We start from the raw sequence: 19,682 nt of genomic DNA, 5'->3' as shown, positions 1-19,682 counted from the left end.
TTAGGATTTCACAGGTCATTTTGCCACATTTGGTTTCAAGACTACTCCTCACGGTTTAGGGCCCCTAAAATGCCAGGGCAGTATAGGAACCCCACAAATGACTCCATTTTAGAAAGAAGACACCCCAAGGTATTCCGTTAGGAGAATGGCGAGTTCATAGAAGATTTTATTTTTTGTCACAAGTTAGCGGAAAATGACACTTTGTGAAAAAAAACAATTACAATCAATTTCCGCTAACTTGTGACAAAAAAAAAAAATCTTCTATGAACTCACCATACATCTAACGGAATACCTTGGGGTGTCTTCTTTCTAAAATGGGGTAATTTGTGGGGTTCCTATACTGTCCTGGCATTTTAGGGGCCCTAAACCGTGAGGAGTAGTCTTGAAACGAAATTTCTCAAAATGACCTGTGAAATCCTAAAGGTACTCATTGGACTTTGGGCCCCTTAGCGCAGTTAGGGTGCAAAAAAGTGCCACACATGTGGTATCGCCGTACTCAGGAGAAGTAGTATAATGTGTTTTGGGGTGTATTTTTCCACATACCCATGCTGAGTGGGAGAAATATCTCTATAAATAGACAATTGTGTGTAAAAAAAATAAAAAAATTGTCATTTACGGAGATATTTCTCCCACCCAGCATGTGTATGTGTAAAAATACACCCCAAAACACATTATACTACTTTTCCTGAGTACGGCAATACCACATGTGTGGCACTTTTTTGCGGCCTAACTGCGCTAAGGGGCCCAAAGTCCAATGAGCATCTTTAGGCTTTACAGGGGTGCTTACAATTAGGCACCCCCCAAATGCCAGGACAGTAAACACACCCCACAAATGACCCCATTCTGGAAAGTAGACACTTCAAGGTATTCAGAGAGGAGCATAGTGAGTCCGTGGCAGATTTCATTTTTTTTTGTCGCAAGTTAGAAGAAATGGAAACTTTTTTTTTTTTTTTTTTTTGTCACAAACTGTCATTTTCCGCTAACTTGTGACAAAAAATAAAATCTTCTATGAACTCACCATGCCTCTCACTGAATACTTTGGGATGTCTTCTTTCCAAAATGGGGTCATTTGGGGGGTATTTGTACTATCCTGGAATTTTAGCCCCTCATGAAACATGACAGGTGCGCAGAAAAGTCAGAGATGCTTGAAAATGGGAAAATTCACTTTTGGCACCATAGTTTGTAAACGCTATAACTTTTACCCAATCCAATAAATATACACTGAATGTTTTTTTTTTTATCAAAGACATGTAGCAGAATAACTTTCGCGCTCAAATGTATAGGAAATTTTACTTTATTTGAAAAATGTCAGCACAGAAAGTTAAAAAAGTCATTTTTTTGACAAAATTCATGTCTTTTTTGATGAATATAATAAAAAGTAAAACTCGCAGCAGCAATCAAATAGCATCAAAAGAAAGCTGTATTAGTGACAAGAAAAGGAGGTAAAATTCATTTAGGTGGTAGGTTGTATGACCGAGCAATAAACCGTGAAAGCTGCAGTGGTCTGAATGGAGAAAAAGGCTCTGGTCCTTAAGGGGCGAAAAGACTGTGGTCCCGAAGTGGTTAAGATCAGATACATCAGTCTAATTGTTTCCAGTACAGGAAGAGTTGAGAAACTCCAGTTGTTATCTCTACGCAAACAAGCCATTGGAGAGGGCTGTTATCTGACTTTTATTATCTCAACTGTTCCTGGACTATTTACTTTTTCTCTGCTAGAGGAGAGGTCATTACTTCACAGACTGCTCTGAAAGACTCATTTTGAATGCTGAGTGTTGTGTAATCTGCACATATTAGAGAATGATGCAATGTTAGAAAAAACACTATATACCTGAAAATAAAAGTATGAGAATATTTTCTTTGCTGCTAATCTTCTAGTAATTATTTATAGTACACAACCAATTCACTATATCATATATTTTTTTTTGCTTCAGTGTCTCTTTAAGGGCACTACAGCGAAAAACTGTAAAATGTAAAATATGTGCAAACATATACAAATAAGAAGTACATATTTTCCAGAGTAAAATGAGTCATAAATTACTTTTCTCCTATGTTGCTGTCACTTACAGTAGGTAGCAGATATCTGACAGAAGCGACAGGTTTTGGACCAGTCCATCTCTTTATAGGGGATTCTCAGGGATATATTTATTTTCAAAAGCACTTAGTGAATAGCAGTTGTTCTGTCCAATTGCCAAAAAGCTGTGTAGGGAGCAGAGAAGCTGGCCAGCATCATTGTTTAAATCCTTTTTCGGGAATATCTTTATAAAGAATAAAAGCCTTGCTGAGAATCCCCTATGAAGAGATGGACTAGTCCAAAACCTGTCATTTCTGTCAGATTTCTACTACCTACTGTAAGTGGCAGCAACATGGGAGAAAAGTAATATATGGCTCATTTTACTCTGGAAAAAAAATGTACCGTACTTCTTATCTGTATATGTTTGCATATATTTTACATTTTACAGTTTTTTGCTGTAGTGCCCCTTTAAAGGACCTACTATCGCAAAAATTGTAAAATGTAAAATACATGTAAACACATACAAATATGAAGTACGTTTCTTGCATAGTAAAATGAGCCATAAATGACTTTTCTCCTATGTTGCTGTCACTTATAGTAAGCTGAAGAAATCTGACAGAACTGAGAGGTTTTGCACTAGTCCATCTCTTCATGGGGGGAGTCTCCTCAAGACTTATTATTTCTAAAGAGACAATCCCTGAAAAGGATTTATATAAAGATGCAGACTGCCACTCTACCTGTTTGCACACTTTTTTGGCAGTTGGGCAGCGCAACTGCCATTCACTAAGTGCTTTAGAAAATAAATAAAACCCTGAGAATTCCCCATGAGGAGATGGGCTAGTCCAAAACCGGTCAGTTCTGTCAGATTTCTACCACCTATTGTAAGTGACAGCAACATAGAAGAAAAGTCATCTATGGCTCATTTTACTGGAAGAAATGTTCTATGATTTTTCCACGATAGTGGGCCTTTGAGTAACTGCACTTTCAATCTATATATATAAAATCGGATGTATGTATGTATGTGTGTGTGTGTATGTGCCGCGATCACTCGAAAACGGCTTGACCGATTTGAACGAAACTTGGTATACAGATCCTTTACTACCTGGGATGATATGTTCTGGGGGTCTCGCGTCCCCCCTGCACATGTGGGCGGAGCTACAAACAGCAAATCAGATTTCACCCATTCAAGTCAATGGAAAAAATGTAAAAGGCTGCCATTCTCACAGTAATCAAGCCAGAGTCCCCACACTTGGCACAGGTGGTCACTTGGTGACCGAGGTTACAAATCCAGGAAAAGTGGGCGGAGCATAAAACAGCCAATCAAATTTCAGCCATTCATTTTACATGGGAAAATGTAAACTGCAGCCATTCTTAGACTGTTAATGGCAGGGTTCTCAAACTTGTCACAGTTGGTCACTGGGTGACTGCGATTAAGATTCAAAAAAGTGGGTGGAGCCTACAACAGCCAATCAAAATTCACCTATTGATTTTCAAGGGGAATATTTAAACTGCTGCTATTCTTACACTGTTAATGGCAGAGGCTTCAAACTTGCTACAGTCGGTCATTGGGTGACTGGGGTCCAAATTCACTAAAGGGGCGGGGCCACAAACAGCCAATCAGATTTCGTTGGTGGATACACTGCTTCCATTCACACATTTTTTATGCCAGGAACCTGAAAGCTCACAAACTTGGTCATTGAGTGACTGTGTGTCAAGGTTACATAAAGTGGGTGGAGCCAAATGCACATTTCCCTGGGAAAATATAAACTGCAGCCATTCTTACATCGTTAATGGCAGGGCTCTCAAACTTTGCACAGTTGGTCACTGGGTGAATGCGATTAAGATTTTGGAAGGTGGGTGGAGCCTACAACAGCCAATTAAAATTCACCTTTTGATTTTCAAAGGGAATATTTAAGCTGCTACCATTCTCTTATAATGTTAATAGCAGATGCCTCAAACCTGGTACAATTGGTCACTGGGTGACTGGGGTTTAAATTCAGAAAGGGGGTGGAGCCTCAAACAGCCAGATTTGTTTATTTTTCAATGGGAATATACAAAGTATTAATACCAAGGACCCCAAAGCTGATAAACTTGATAATTGAGTGACTGTATGTCAAGGTTAGAAAAAGTGGGCGGTGCCAACAACTAAATTTTTTACATTGCAGCGTTCCCAAACTTTACACAATTAGCCACTGGGTGACTGGGATGAATATTCAGAAATGTGGGTTGAGCCTAAAACAGCCAATCAAAATGTACCTATTGATTTTCAAGGGGAATATTCACATTGCTACCATTCTTACACTGTTAATGGCAGAGGCCTCAAACCTTATACAGTCAGTCATTGGGTGACTGGGGTCCAAATTCACTAAAGGGGTGGAGCCACAAACAGCCAATCAGATTCGTTAGATTGATTTCAGCCATTCTGTTATTGGCAGGGTTCTCAAACTGGGTGGGTGGGTGTCACAGTTGGTCACTGGATGACTGGGACTAATATTCAGGAAAGTGGGTGGAGCCTACAGTAGCCAATCAAAATTCACCTATTGATTTTCAAGGGGAATATTGAAACTGCAGTCATTCTTACACTGTTAATGGCAGAGGCCTCAAACCTGGTACAGTTGGTCGTTAAGTGTCTGGGGTTCAAATTCAGTAAAGGGGTGGAGCCACAAACAGCCAGATTTCTTTGCTGGATAAACTGCTTCCAGTCACACAATTTGATGCCAGGAACCCTCACAAACTTGGTCATTGGGTGACTGTGTGTCAAGGTTACAAAAAGTGGGTGGAGTTCAAAACTCTTCCTGCCATGAATATTGGCGGAGCACAAGTCCCAGCATTCCTCGGATCTCATTGAAGGGTTTGTGGAGGCGAAGAGTGGTCCTTAGCTTCAATTGTTTCCTCCCGCACATTGCCTATATCATTATAGGGAGTGCCACACTACAACTGCTTCTTGGTCCATAATCATTGAGTGACTGTGTCAAGGTTAAAAGAAGTGGGTGGAGTTAAAAACAGATTTTTCTGGGAAATTGTAAACTGCAGCCTTTCTTCACTGTTAATGGCAGGGTTTTCGAACTTTGCACAGCTGGTTACTGGGTGACTGGGATTAATCTTCAGAAAAGTGTCTGGAGCTTAAAAATGCCAATCCAAAATTACATGTCGCTTTTCAAGGAGAATATTAAAATTGCTGCCATTCTTGCACTGTTAATGGCACAAGCCTCAAACCTGGTACAGTTGGTAATTGGGTCACTGGGGTTCAAATTCAGAAAAGGGGACAGAGCCACAAACAGTGAATCAGATTTGTTTCATTTCATGGGAAAATACAAATTATTGATGCCAAGGACCCGAAAGCTCACAAACTTGGTCACTGAATGACTGTGTGTCCAAGTTACAAACAGTGGGCGGAGCCCAAAACAAATTTCACTGGGAAAATGTAAACTGCAGCCATTCTTACACTGTTTATGGCAGGGTTCCCAAACTTTGCCCAGATTAATATTAAGGGAAGTGGGTGGAGCCTATAATAGCCAATCAAAATTCACCTGTTAATTTTCAAGTGGAATATTTAAAATGATGCTATTTTTACAATGTTAATAGCAGATGTCTCAAACCTGCTACAGTTGGTCATTGGGTGACTGGGGTTCAAATGCTGGAGAGGGGTGAAGCCACAAACAGCCAATCTGATTTGTTTAATTTCTATGGGAATATACAAATTATTGATGCCAAGGACCCCAAAGCTCACAAACTTGGTCATTGAGTGTTTGTGTGTTAGGGTTAGAAAGTGTGCGGAGCCAACACCAGCCAAATACATACCCGGGCAACGCCGGGCAATCAGCTAGTAAGCGATAATTAAGCCCCCTAGAACAAGGTGGCAGTTTAACATAAAGCTATCCCTAAAAGAGCTAAAGTTAGTGTAGTTGGCAAGGCTTTGGACAGTGGCGTAACTAAGGTGCTTGGGGCTCCAGTGCGGGTTTTACATTAGGCTCCAAGCACTCTATTGATGTTAAGCCCCCAAACCAACCAAGGACAGCTGCAGTATCAGAGATGTGTAATCAGAGTATGGACAAAGGACAACAGAGGTAACGTAACATGTTGAGATAGACATGTGTATGTACAGTGCCAAGCACACAAATAACTAGGCTGTGTTCCTTTTTTTTTCTCTGCCTGAAAGAGTTAAACATCAGGTATGTAAAGTGACAGTTTCTGTCCAGGTCGGGATCTGGTTGGACTGGGTCAGACTATAACATAACCCTCAGTGATAAGTAATTACAGCCATAAAACACTTTCCTGTCAGTAAATGGCTTCTGAGAGCAGGAAAGAGATAAAAGGGGTCAATAATTCAGAGATATGAGCTCTGGCATACTTCAATGAAGGTGTCATTGAGCAGAGACAATGAAACAGTAAAAACTAGATTTAAATATAGAATAAAACTGTGGGATGTCTAAAAAAAAAAGCCATTTTTAGGAGAAGGAGGACAGATACAATGTTTTTCTCATCAGTTTATTTTCACCTCGGATGTCCTTTAAGGATTAGCAATATTCGATGCACATATAGAGGTGTTCACTACCAGCATAGCACCAATGCAAAGCTAATAAGATGGTCTAGGGGCCCTGGTGCGGTCGCAAGCGCTGCATCTCAAATTGCTACGCCACTTGCTTTGGATATGCTTTATAATCACTATGGGGGTGCCATCGCTGGTTCAGAGCACCCCCACTCTGCTGCACTGTACAGTGTTCTATAGCTTGGAGAGGACACCCAAGCAGCACTTACTTAGTAAATAAGATATAAATAAGACAAGACAAATAACATTTATATTGCGCTTTTCTCCTGGCCGACTCAAAGCGCCAGAGCTGCAGCCACAAAGGCACGCTCAGTAAGCAGCAGCAGTGTTAGGGAGTCTTGCACAAGGACTCCTTACTGAATAGGTGCTGGTTTACTGAACAGGAAGAGCCAAGATGATAAAGACAATAAAGTGAAATAGCAGGCTCTACTGATGCTAGGTACACACGATGAGATTACCTGCCAGATCAATTATAACCTGTCCGATCTGATTTCCAATCAATTTTACATTGATCGGATTCCATCAGATCGGACTTGTTGGATATAATCGATCTGGCAGGAAATCTGCCAGAATATCTCATCATGTGTACCTAGCATAAGAGCAGCCGAACGTTTCCTACATGCTGAAAAAAAAATCACCCAAAACAATAATCTGTGATCATTCTGGCCGATAGTTTAGCAATGATTATTCTACAAACATGATGCTTGGCTTTTTGCAGAGTGTATGGAAACATTGAACAGAATCGTAAACAGGAACAAAAATTAAGTAATGAATACATTTTGCACATTGTAAAATCAGCACTCTGTTCAAAAACACTTCTTGGAGTTCTCCCTAAATGTTCCTTTCTATCATCAGTCCTCCTCCCCAGAGTCCTAACATATATCACAAGTTATCCAGAGCATGTACCGACAAGCAGCGCAGTCACAGGACTAGTATTGCTGCTGTTTGGTCAAGTGAATGGCAGGCTCCCCCTCTCAGGTTTCTCTCAAACAGACATCAAACAAATGACAGCGCTCAGGCTGCAACTGAATTGTAGACCAACAGAGGCATGCAGAGCCCCACAGGGGCTAAATACATGCCTTGAATGCAAATCAGATGCAAATCATGTACTAGTCCTAATCTATAATTTGATTGCAAATTGAAGCACATGGACGCAGCTAGCCATTAGTATACTTACATGAGTTTTGTACAGCAGGAGACATTGGCAGCGTCTTCAAACAGAGGCTGCACCCGAATTGACTACCTGCAATAGATGTGCAGAGCTCCACAATGTGGACTAAAATACACAACATGCATTCAAAACAGGTACAGCAAAGGAGGACGTTAGCTTCAGTATAAATAATATGTGCACAAATTATTCCCTACTAGACTTCCCCACGGCGGTGACGGGTCCTCTCGGGGAAGATGTACCACTAGTCTAACGATAAAAACACGATTTTTTCCTAGTGCTGCTAATCATAAAATGGTATACACATTTCTCTCAAACAGACATCAAACAAATGACAGCGCGCATAGGCTGGAAATGAATTGTAGACAGCAACTGAATTAGACTAGCGGTAGGTCTTCCCCGAGAGGACTCGTCATCGCCGTGGGGAAGTCTAGTAGGGAATAATTTGTGCACATATTATTTATACTGAAGCTAACGTCCTCCTTTGGTGTACCTGCTTTGAATGCAAGTTGTATATTTTAGTCCACATTGTGGGGCTCTGCACATCTATTGCAGGTAGTCAATTTGGGTGCAGCCTGTTTGGAAGCGCCGCCAATGTTTCCCCTCTCAGGTTACTCGGCAACCTCCCATTGGAGCCACACCCCTTCTAACGACTCCACCACCCATATCTATTCCCTACAATGGTAATGGCAGCTCTGCCAGGCCTCCCTCAGGAGGTTGGATTAGGTGAGCAGGGGAGTGGCAACTTGGCTACAGCTCTTCCTACTGGAAGCCAAGCGATCTCTTGACACAGGATAAGAGGGGGGAAGGGCAGCAGCAGTCACATGACCAAACTGCTTACCACTAAGTTGGAGGCATTGCTATTTTTTTCAATAGCCTCTGACATACAGTATGTTATTTATCTGCTATGTGGGTGGAAAAACTGGACGTGGAAAAAGTCCTCAGTGCAAACATGCCAGTAACCTGTTCCCGGCTTTACTCTTGTCCTGCTTTGGCCTCGGCTGTCTCTGCAATCAATTATTAAATTATTCATGCTGGTTGTGTCACCAGATCCCAGAATGATGTAACAGGTGTGCTATGGGACCAGCGACAAAGGCTACATTCCAATACCAGCGGCACAGGCTACATTCCAACACTATGGCAGCATAACCCACATGAGAATTACCCTCCGGTGCAACTGGATCGAGTAACAGAGACTGGCTTCAGGCTTATAACCATTGCATGTGTCATGTCATTGCCTGGAGCACCTTCAGGTGTGCTGGAGAAGAAATTCAGCATGTTTAGAACATGACTTTCAGGCCACGAGCCAAGAGGACAGCATGTGTGGGGATCCACGCAAAGCCTTCTATGTCCCATCTATTATTTCCCTGTAAACACTTATAAATGATGAACAGTCTAACCGAGGGCAGGAAGCGTGTGGCTGGCCTCCTGCAGTTAGCAAGAGGCAGAGCACAATAGCCGGCTTTTATCTCACACCGAGTCGTGTCATGTCAAGTGCGACACTCGCCCCTTACCGCTGCCGGCACAGAATGACTCACAGCTTAGAGAGGAGGAACCGAGCAAGGACTAAACTATACAAAAGACTTTCAGAATCCAGTTCCTGGGGTGTGGGTGGGTGGGGGGAATATATAAATTAATTTTGGACAGTGTTGTAAGGGGGGGGGGGGTTTAAAGAAACATCTAGAACTTTTATTGCTGTTGTATTTCTCCATCTATGAGAATTTACATCACATCCTGTAAGTAGTGTTCAGCACCGAATGAGTGGACAGGATCAGGACTTGAATTTCATGTGACTACGATACTTCCTCCTTCTGGTTTGGAAGGAGGAAGTATCGGACCGCCGCACGCACGGCAGTGACCTCCTCCTGACCCTGTCCGCGTGTTTGGTGCAGAGCCACGGTAATGGGAAGTATTCGGATGGTCCGAATCAAATTCAACATTTTATGTTGAATGGGGAAGAGTTAAAGGGAACTGAGCACCTGTTAGGTCAAAATATTTAAAACAAACCTACCCCTAAGGGAGGTTCGTAAATGATTCTTGCTTTGTGGGAGCAGAGTTGACCTGATCTGTAGGTCTATTTGATGGCATCCATCTTCGTTCTGTCAATGCCACAATGCTGCAGACCCACAGGTTCGATGTGCCAATGATGTAGAGCATGCCTACGACCGCTAGTACATGCCGAGAGATGTGCATGCTAGATGTAGCATCCCTGACTGTTAGTGCACGCTGGGTGATGTAGTTTCCACGGCCGCTAGTGCATGCTCAGAGATGTAGTGTCCCCATCTGCTAGTTAATTTCGGGTCATGTAGTGTCCCTGGTCACTAGTGGATGCCAGGAGATGTAGCGTCTACGGTGTCCAAAGCAGTTAGTGCATGCCCTGGAGATGTACCGTAGTCTTTAATGTGTTTACACCTTCTGGTAGGAAGATGTAATAACTACATCTCCCAGCATGCTTCTGCTGAGAATCTGGCGCAAGTATAGCGACCATTGATGCCCGACATTTCTGCCAGCCGAACCGATTCGCCCAAGTGGCCAAAAGCATTGTTCTCTCTACTCATCCCGCCCACTGCATGATGTCACTCATGCACCGCCCCGTTGGCCCTCCTTCGCATAGCAACAATACACATCGGTAGCCTGCAGGCTAGCAACGCATATGTATAGCCTCGGCTCTGCAATGTCGCATGAGTGGTCGGATCCTGATCCCCGCCAGGCGGCAAGTTTTTATTACAGTGTCTCCTTCACCCAGACTACCAGCTTATATTCTAAAACCATAAAAGTCAGTGCTAGTATGGTTAAGGTGAGTCAGCGTGAAAGTCCATAGGGAAATTCTGCTAACAGGATTTGGTAGACAGCACCCTCTCAATCTGCAGGGTTCAGACAGGTTGTAGTAATAATATGCCCACACTATCGGGCCAATTAGAATGCTTTAAAGAGGAACGTTAGCGAAAAGGAGAAAAAATAAATCAATAGGTAAAAAATAGAAGAAAAATCAAGAATTGATTGATATTCACCATGTCATTTATTCATATTGGTTGATCTACAATCAACCTTCATGTCATCATCTTTACTATTGGCAGACATTAAAAAAGAAACAACAGACAGAATCAACTGCCATTAACTATAACCACACCCCTTAATGTGATAGGCTAAAAGGTTGTTTTGTTTTATAAATACACATATGCACAGAGGGAGATAGTGGTTGCTAGACAGTTAGAAAGCTGCTATTTCCCACAATGCAACAAAAGCTCCCACAGTGTGATGTCAGGACCTAGGTTTCCCCACAATATCAGCCATACAGACCCCCCTGATGATCTGTTGGAGAAAAGGTAAATATTTCTGGTGGGAAAGGGGGCATCAGCTACTGATTGGGATGAAGTTCAATCCTTTGTTACTGTTCCTCTTTAAATTGTAGACATATATGGACTTTCACACTGGCTCACCTCAACCATACTAACTCCTAAATGTCTATAGAAAGGGAGAGGAAGTGAAGGAAAATGTCTGCAATGGGGAAACTGACAGCAATAAAACACCACTAAAAGGTTCTAACCCGTTATCCACACTATTGAAAAAATGGTGATGTAATGATTTGTATGTGTAGTACAGCTAAGAAATAAAACATTAGTAGCAAAGACTTAAGTCTAATATTGTTTCCAGTACAGGGAGAGTTAAGAAACTCCAGTTGTTATCTATGCAAAAGAGCCATTGAGCTCTACCACTTTCAAAGTCGCAGAGAGCTCTGTCTTCTGAAGCTTGTTATCTCATCAGTCAGTCACTGTATGTTCTTTTTCTCTGCAGAGAACAGTTCAATAGTTCACTGGCCTGCACTGTAAAATCATTTAGAATGCTGAGTAGTGTGTAAACTGCAAATATTAGAGAATGATGAAATGTTATAAAAAACACTATATACCGTAACTGATAATAAAAATATGAGAATATTTTCTTTGCTTCTAGTAATTATCCGTACTACACAACCGATTCATTATATCATAATTTATTTCCACTTTAGTGTCTCTTTAAAGTAAACCATTCCCAGTCTAGTTTCTGCTGGTGTTGGATCATATTTCAGATAGAGACGTCAGCAGAAGACTGCGGCCAGGGCTGGGCGACAGACTCCAGGATCCACACTTTGCTGATGACATTTGTTTGCTGGCACACATTCAGAGAAATGAAAGATAAATTGCTGAAATTAGAGGAAGAAGCATCTGCCGTTGCCTTAAAGATTAATGACGGAAAAACAAAGAACAGAATAAATGTAGATAAAAGATACCAGCCTGAGAGGCAGGGAAGGAGAGGTGCGCACTTAAAGAGAAACTAAGAGTCTGTCATTCTGTAAACACCATATACCTATAGAGCTTTTAGCCAGCAACAATAGAAAGCTTTTCAGAAGTCTCTGATTACAGCCTGTGTGAAAGTCTACTTCCTGAATGGGGTTTTATTGTGTATCAGCTTTTTGTAACAAAATTGGTGTGGAGGCCGGAGCTATATAATGTAGATAGGTGTCACTAATAACAAAGGAATGATTTACTGTTTATTTCAGTCCTGCCCACAAACAGATATTAGATATATTCACCTGGGTTTCTTCCAACCCCTAGTGCCCCCCCCCCCCCCCCCCATATACTTTAAGGGTCTCTATGGCCTGATTCTTGATTCTCTGGGTGAAGGTCACTCATCACTCGAGTCCAGCAGAGAAATATGCGGAGTCTCCCTTCTGGTGACATTAATCTGTTGCACAGTGATGGTCATGTCTAGGAGACACATCAAGAAGCATTGTTTGATCAACTGATAGATTTGTAAAGCTCTGATTTGTTGTAATCATCCTGCTTTAGCACACGATCATGACTAGCAAATCAGAGACTTGTATATCTATCACCTGACCAAACTGATCACATGCTTCTCCTAGACAGGACCATCACTATTGTTGCAGTCTTGCTGGTCTCTGCTCTAGTAAGTACAGTACGTCAATCAACGCCTCTCCCCACATACTCTACCTATGCAAGTCATGGATGCAAAGTAATAGAAAGTGTAGCACTAGCAGGTACTACAGATGGTCAGTGAGATGCAAATATTTCCAGGATGGATGCAAGATTATTCAAGTTTTGTATGCAAAATGATGCATTTTGAAAATGGACCGATCAAATTCTACCTTGGCGGGATTAAACTGGTCTATTTTCAAGATGCATACATTTACATATAAAATATGCATAATCCTGCACCAACTCAGAATTGACTATCCCATTAATCAGTCCTTTAGCAGCCAATTTATTTTGAGGTTTGCAAGTTCTCCAGGCCAATTTATGTTAGTACATTTTTTTTATACCTTTCCTACATTTCCTTGCTTCTAATTAGTACTGCTGTAATGTGTATTTATGGCCACTTGTCACTAGGGGGCAGTGTGAGACAATAACAAAGACTTCTGCTTTAGGTTTCTATATTTTCTGCTAGTAGAGAGAGGCTAAAGCATTCCAAGAATTTACAGCACGAGTTCTGCTGGCTGAGGTCAAAAGCATAGCACTTACCGGTATCTCAAATGAGATAACTAATAAAGCTGCTAATGGGTTTTTAATAATAATAGTAAAAATGCACCCACCAGCAAAACAGGTGCCCTTTGCCGCAGTCCACGGCGGGAGCTCGCAGCAGGGGGAAGGTGAGGGTGTCGGACCCGGAAGTGTTTGTTCCTTGCTTCTTCAGTCGCACGGCCCGCTCGCAGGCTGCTGTTGGGCACCATCGGATCGCAGTGTTGTTCTCCACAAATGCCTGAAGTTATAGGGAAAACCAACCCACAGATAAGTATTATCGACTTGATAAAGAAATCTATATATTTTTATAAGACTCGCTGTATGAGAAGGACCAAAACATTATTGATAGGGATCAGGGGCGTACCTTGGTAGCCACCGGGTTCCCCTGCAGAGATTCTGACACCCCTCCCCCCCCCGGTGCCTGCTCAGGGCCGTTTTAGCGGGCTGGAGGGGTCGCAGCATGAGGGGAAAGTCCTGGCCACACTGTGCAGGGCGGGGGGACAGTTAACAGAAGGATTGATTTCCTGGATACCGACTTAAAGAGAGTCTGAAGCAAAAATAAATACCTTTTATCTGCTATTTAGCTTAAGCAATATGAGCAGAGGTGAAAACGCATTTCCGTGGCAGAACAAGGGCTTTATATGCCCCCCCCCCCCCCGAATCCTCAGGGCAAAAGTCGGGGAGCGCTCACTGGTAGAGGCAGAGCTTTGCGCTTTAGCTCTGTCTCTACTGAAGTCAACCTCTGTTGCTATCCCAATCCCTCCTAAGTTCCCCCTGCGCTCTACTGGCCCCCATAAATCACAGATGAGCTGTCAACACGCAGCGGGCTGTGTTTACCTCTTTACTGTCACATTTGCCGCTCCCCCCGCATCCAATCAGCGGGGAGGGAAGGGACGCGGGCGGGGAACGGAGCTATGCAGGAGGCGGGGGGAGCAGCGAGAGTGACAGCAAAGAGGTAAACAAAGCCTGCTGCGACACGGTGCGCGTCGACAGCGCGGCTGTGAATTATGGGGGACAGCAGAGCGCAGGGGGAACTTAGGAGGGATTGGGATAGCAACAGAGGCTGGGCTGTATAGGCAGACCCAGCCTCTGTGTGCAGATATCATTGTCAGAACCCCACCTCGGGTTCTCTTTAAGCTAAATAGCAGGTAAAAATAAGTATTTATTTTCACTTCAGGTTCTCTTTAAGAGAAAATTGGGGACACCCTCCATCCAGAAAAACTGTAGTGAAAATACTGTAATGAATAAAATTGCTTTTTTCATAATATTAATTTATAAATTTAGTCCGTATTTGCCCATTATAAAATCCTTACTATCACAGGTAGCGTCATCTTTGCATAATCATTGTTGCAAAGCTGGCTGGCAAAATACTTGGGTCTCCCAAAATGCTCTGGGAGGAGGATTCTGCATAGCTAACCAGCCTAGGCTATGACATCACTGGGAGGGTGGGGGTTACATACCAATATGCAGCAATTTGTAGAGATAGGAAGTGTTTCTGATGCTAAAACCTGGAAAATTACTGAAAAAATGAGGCATCCTGAATAATGTATTACGCTCTACTGGGGCTCAGAATGAGGTGGACTCACCTTAATATCAAACAGGAGGTACCTCTTGTCCATCTCCTTGGATACCACACTCTCTATGACCTCCACAGGAACCAGCTGGAAACAGTCATAGGCTGGGCAGAAGATGTTGTGGGCTTCACCCTCCTGAATTTTAAGGTTTAAAAACCTAAGAAACAAAAAAAAAACAACGAATTTCGTCAAAGTGCTTATTTTATCACACCCACATTTACAGGACATCCGAGGTGACATGATGAGATAGACATATGTATGTATCGTGCCAAGCACACAAATAACTAGGCTGTGTTCCTTTTTTTTATTTCTCCTCCTAAAAGAGAGTTAAAAAGGAACTCCAGTGAAAATAATGTATTCAAAAAAGTGCTTCATTTTTATAATAAAATTCTGTATAAATGATTTAGTCAGTGTTTGCCCATTGTAAAAGCTTTCCTCTCCCTGATTTACATTCTGACATTTACCACATGGTGACATTTTTACTGCTGGCAGGTGATGTCACTGGTAGTAGCTGCTGCTTGCATTTTTGGCAGTTGGAAACAGCTCTAAACAGCTGTGATTTCCCACAATGCAACGAGGTTCACAGACAGGAAACTGCCAGGACCATGGTCCTCAGTTTCCTGTGGGAGGGGTTTCACCACAATATCAGCCATACAGAGACCCCTGATAATCTGTTTGTGAAAAGGAATAGATTTCTCATGTAAAAAGGGGGTATCTGCTTTACAGAGTGTGGGTGTGGCTTAGTGAATTGAGGCCTCTGTGTCAAAAGGAAGTACTGGTTGCACAATAAAAACGGGGAAATACGTTTTGTATGGAGTCAGACTGTAACTTTTATGTTGTGTCAGACTGAAATTCTGTAGTAATCAGAATACAAAACCCGTTTCCCCGTCTTTATTGTGCATTCGGTACTTTCTTTTGACACAAAGGCCTCAATTCACGAAGCCTCACCACACTCAGTAAGGCAGAAAACAGCTGATTTTATCAAACATTTTTTGAAGGGTCAATTCACTAAGCCTGTTACTGTATGGAAAACTGAAGTTACCGACCAGTGAGGTAAACACCTCAAAAATGTCATTCACAAAGATTAGAGCATGCGGAAACACAAGTGAGATGTTCAGTATCTCCAGCCTGGAGCTTTCGGTAACTATCAGCCATTTTGGAGTAGGGATGCCCCCTGCTTAGGAGAACTCATGGAGAAGCATGTGATCAGTCTGATCAGCTGATAGATTTGTAAGGTTCTGATTTGCTGGTTCTGATCATGTGTTAAACCAGGAACTCATCACAGCAAATCAGAGGCTTACAAATCTATCAGCTGATCAGACTGATCACATGCTTCTCCTAGGCTGGGCCATCCCTATTCGGGAGGTGATAGAAGGGAGGAAACAACAGAGAAAAGGTGAAAACTAATTAAACTATCCAGGGAAATAAAAGAGTTTATAATAAAAACATATTTCCTTAATATTGTTATGTAGTGATTAAAAATAGTTAATGAGATGTTAACTTCATGCAGCTTGGACTTGCACTTTACTAGTCAGTATAATACAGTGGCTTGCAAAAGTATTCGGCCCCCTTGAAGTTTTCCACATTTTGTCACATTACTGCCACAAACATGAATCAATTTTTTTGGAATTCCACGTGAAAGACCAATACAAAGTGGTGTACACGTGAGAAGTGGAACGAAAATCATACATGATTCCAAACATTTTTTACAAATAACTGCAAAGTGCGGTGTGCGTAATTGTTCAGCCCCCTGAGTCAATACTTTGTAGAACCACCTTTTGCTGCAATTACAGCTGCCAGACTTTTAGGGTATGTCTCTACCAGCTTTGCACATCTAGAGACTGAAATCCTTGCCCATTCTTCTTTGCAAAACAGCTCCAGCTCAGTCAGATTAGATGGACAGCGTTTGTGAACAGCAGTTTTCAGATCTTGCCACATCGATTGGATTTAGATCTGGACTTTGACTGGGCCATTCTAACACATAGATATGTTTTGTTGTAAACCATTCCATTGTTGCCCTGGCTTTGTTTAGGGTCGTTGGCCTGCTGGAAGGTGAACCTCCACCCCAGTCAAGTCTTTTGCAGACCCCAAGGGGTTTTCTTCCAAGATTGCCCTGTATTTGGCTCCATCCATCTTTCCATCAACTCTGACCAGCTTCCCTGTCCCTGCTGAAGAGATGCACTCCCCGAGCATAATGCTGCCACCACCATATTTGACAGCGGGAATGGCGTGTTCAGAGTGAAGTGCAGTGTTAGTTTTCCGCCACACATAGAGTTTTGCATTTTGGCCAAAAATGTTGATCTCATCTGACCAGAGCACCTTCTTCCACGTTTGCTGTGTCCCCCATATAGCTTGTGGCAAACTGCAAACGGGACTTCTTATGCTTTTCTGTTAAAAATTGTTTTTTTTCTTGCCACTCTTCCATAAAGGCCAACTTTGTACTGTGCACGACTAATAGTTGTCCTATGGACACAGTCTCCCACCTGAGTTGTAGATCTCTGCAGCTCGTCCAGTCACCATGGGCCTCCTGATTGCATTTCTGATCAGCGCTCTCCTTGTTCGGCCTGTGAGTTTAGGTGGACTGCCTTGTCTTGGTAGGTTTACAGTTGTGCCATACTCCTTCCATTTCTGAATGATCGCTTGAACAGTGCTCCGTGGGATGTTCAAGGCTTTGGAAATCTTTTTGTAGCTTAAGCCTGCATTAAATTTCTCAATAACTTTATCCCTGACCTGTCTGGTGTGTTCTTTGGACTTCATGGTGTTGTTGCTCCCAATATTCTCTTAGACAACCAACCTCTGAGGCCGTCACAGAGCAGCTGTATTTGTACTGACATTAAATTACACACAGGTGCACTCTATTTAGTCATTAGCACTCATCAGGCAATGTCTATGGGAAACTGACTGCACTCAGACCAAAGGGGGCTGAATAATTACGCACACCCCACTTTGCAGTTATTTATTTGTAAAAAATGTTTGGAATCACGTATCATTTTCGTTCCACTTCTCACGTGTACACCACTTTGTATTGGTCTTTCACGTGGAATTCCAATAAAATTGATTCAGGTTTGTAGCAGTAATATGACAAAATGTGGAAAACTACTTTTGCAAGCCACTGTTGTCTTTTGCTCGAATCTGCCCATCATCCCTAGATGTATGGCTACCTTAAAGAGAAACTCCGACCAAGAATTGAACTTTATCCCAATCAGTAGCTGATACCCACTTTTACATGAAAAATATAATGATTTTCACAAACAGACCATCAGGGGGCGCTGTATGACTGATTTTGTGCTGAAACCCCTCCCACAAGAGGCTCTGGTACCGTACGGTACTCTGGGCAAACTGCCACAATGTAACAATGACACACACAGGAAATGGCTGTTTATAGCTGTCTGTTAAAGCCAGAACAGCTACATAATCTGCCCACAGTAACAATGTCACCATGTAATACATGTCAGAATGTGAATCTGGGAGAGGAAAGATTTTACAATGAGCAAACTCTGACTAAATCATCTATACATAATTATTGTAAAAATTAAGCACCTTTTTATATTAAATTATTTTCACTGGAGTTCCTCTTTAAGCCTTCAGAGCAGGGATTCCGATTATTAACTATGCCGGTTTGTGTCAGGCCAGCATTAAATATTCCATTATGTTTCTTGTGGAAGGTGCATTGCTGTATTTCGGTTTTAATTTCCGTCCGGCACTGGCCAGGCTGGGCAGAGTGTCCTGATATTGTGTTTTGTTTCTGCATGATGGAGGCGGATTCCCCTGAGGTGGAGAATCATGCAGCTCCTCTCTCCTCAGCCCTGACAGACATACGCAAGTCTTTCAAGTGTGGGAAGGAAGATGTCATTTTCAATAAAGTTGCAATAAAAGGAAGCGGGAAAAGCTGGAGGCGGCCAGACTCGCTGAGGACTCTGGAGCGTCTGTGAGAACGCGGGCCGTGTATTCTGCCAGGGCTGCCGCCAGATTACATGACAAATAATGATTTTATCGTCTCCCACCTGCCGTGCAGCTAGACAGACAAATGTATTAGGAGATATTTCTGGCAGGTAAAGGAGGTCTCTTATGGTCCATACATATGCTAGATTAAAGTCGGCACACACAAACGAGCGTCGTCATGCCAACATTACCCTAGGGAAAAAAAACCCGTTGTCCGCATACAACAATGTTCTAAACTACAATATAGTTTAACGGAAACCTGAAATAAAAAAAACACAAGCATTTATACTTACCTGGGGCTTCCTCCATCCCTCTGTAGGCTGTGGCCTCCCTCGCTGTCCTGCTGGGCCACTCCATTCTCCCGGAGTCAGCTTCGGTAGTTGCTGACTACTGCGCATGCGTGTCCTTGGTCGCATTGTTATGGTTGGGAGCTTCTTGAACCTGTGCAGAATGCTCCCAGCTACAGGAGCATGATCGTGAATGGGAAGGGGGGCTGGGACAGTGCATGCAGGGCTGGGCCGAGGCAAGAAAGGCTCCAGCCTCAGGGCGCAGTGTAGGAGGGGCACACAATTCACTCAGCTATCATTCCCCTATTGTGTTTGAAGCAGATAAAAATAAGAAAAGGGAATACATGACAGTGACTGCAAGCCAGATAACTAGAGATTAGAGTGTTGGGAGCGCTGGGACGCCTCTCAGTCTAATAGCAATCAGTGTGTGACAGCTGGGGTGGGAGGGAAGGAGGGGCGCACTTTTTGGAGTCTCAGCCTTGGGTGCTGGAAGACCTTGTCCCGGCTCTGAGTGCATGCGCAGAGGAGCATGACTGGGCCAGTTGGGTATTGAATAGCCCAGAATGCAGGACAGCGAGGAAGCCCACAGCCGAAAAGGGGCTGGAGGAAACCCCAGGTAAGTATAAATTCACCTC

At 42.8% G+C, this 19,682-nt stretch overlaps 1 protein-coding gene across 2 annotated transcripts in view; it reads right to left on the bottom strand.

Annotated features, from left to right (window-relative positions):
* ANKIB1 (ankyrin repeat and IBR domain containing 1) overlaps positions 1-19,682 on the bottom strand; it is a 225,441-nt gene that overhangs the window by 32,576 nt on the left and 173,183 nt on the right. For both annotated transcript variants that reach the window (XM_068235266.1, XM_068235267.1), the window contains 2 exons: positions 14,831-14,975; positions 13,316-13,482 (listed from right to left, as the gene is read on the bottom strand). In XM_068235266.1, coding sequence (XP_068091367.1) covers positions 13,316-13,482; positions 14,831-14,975 — 312 coding nt within the window. The remainder of the gene's footprint in view (positions 1-13,315; positions 13,483-14,830; positions 14,976-19,682) is intronic.

Source organism: Hyperolius riggenbachi, chromosome 5 (genome assembly GCF_040937935.1).
Source record: "Hyperolius riggenbachi isolate aHypRig1 chromosome 5, aHypRig1.pri, whole genome shotgun sequence".
NCBI lineage: Eukaryota > Metazoa > Chordata > Amphibia > Anura > Hyperoliidae > Hyperolius > Hyperolius riggenbachi.
This window is presented reverse-complemented; position numbering and strand designations above follow the sequence as displayed.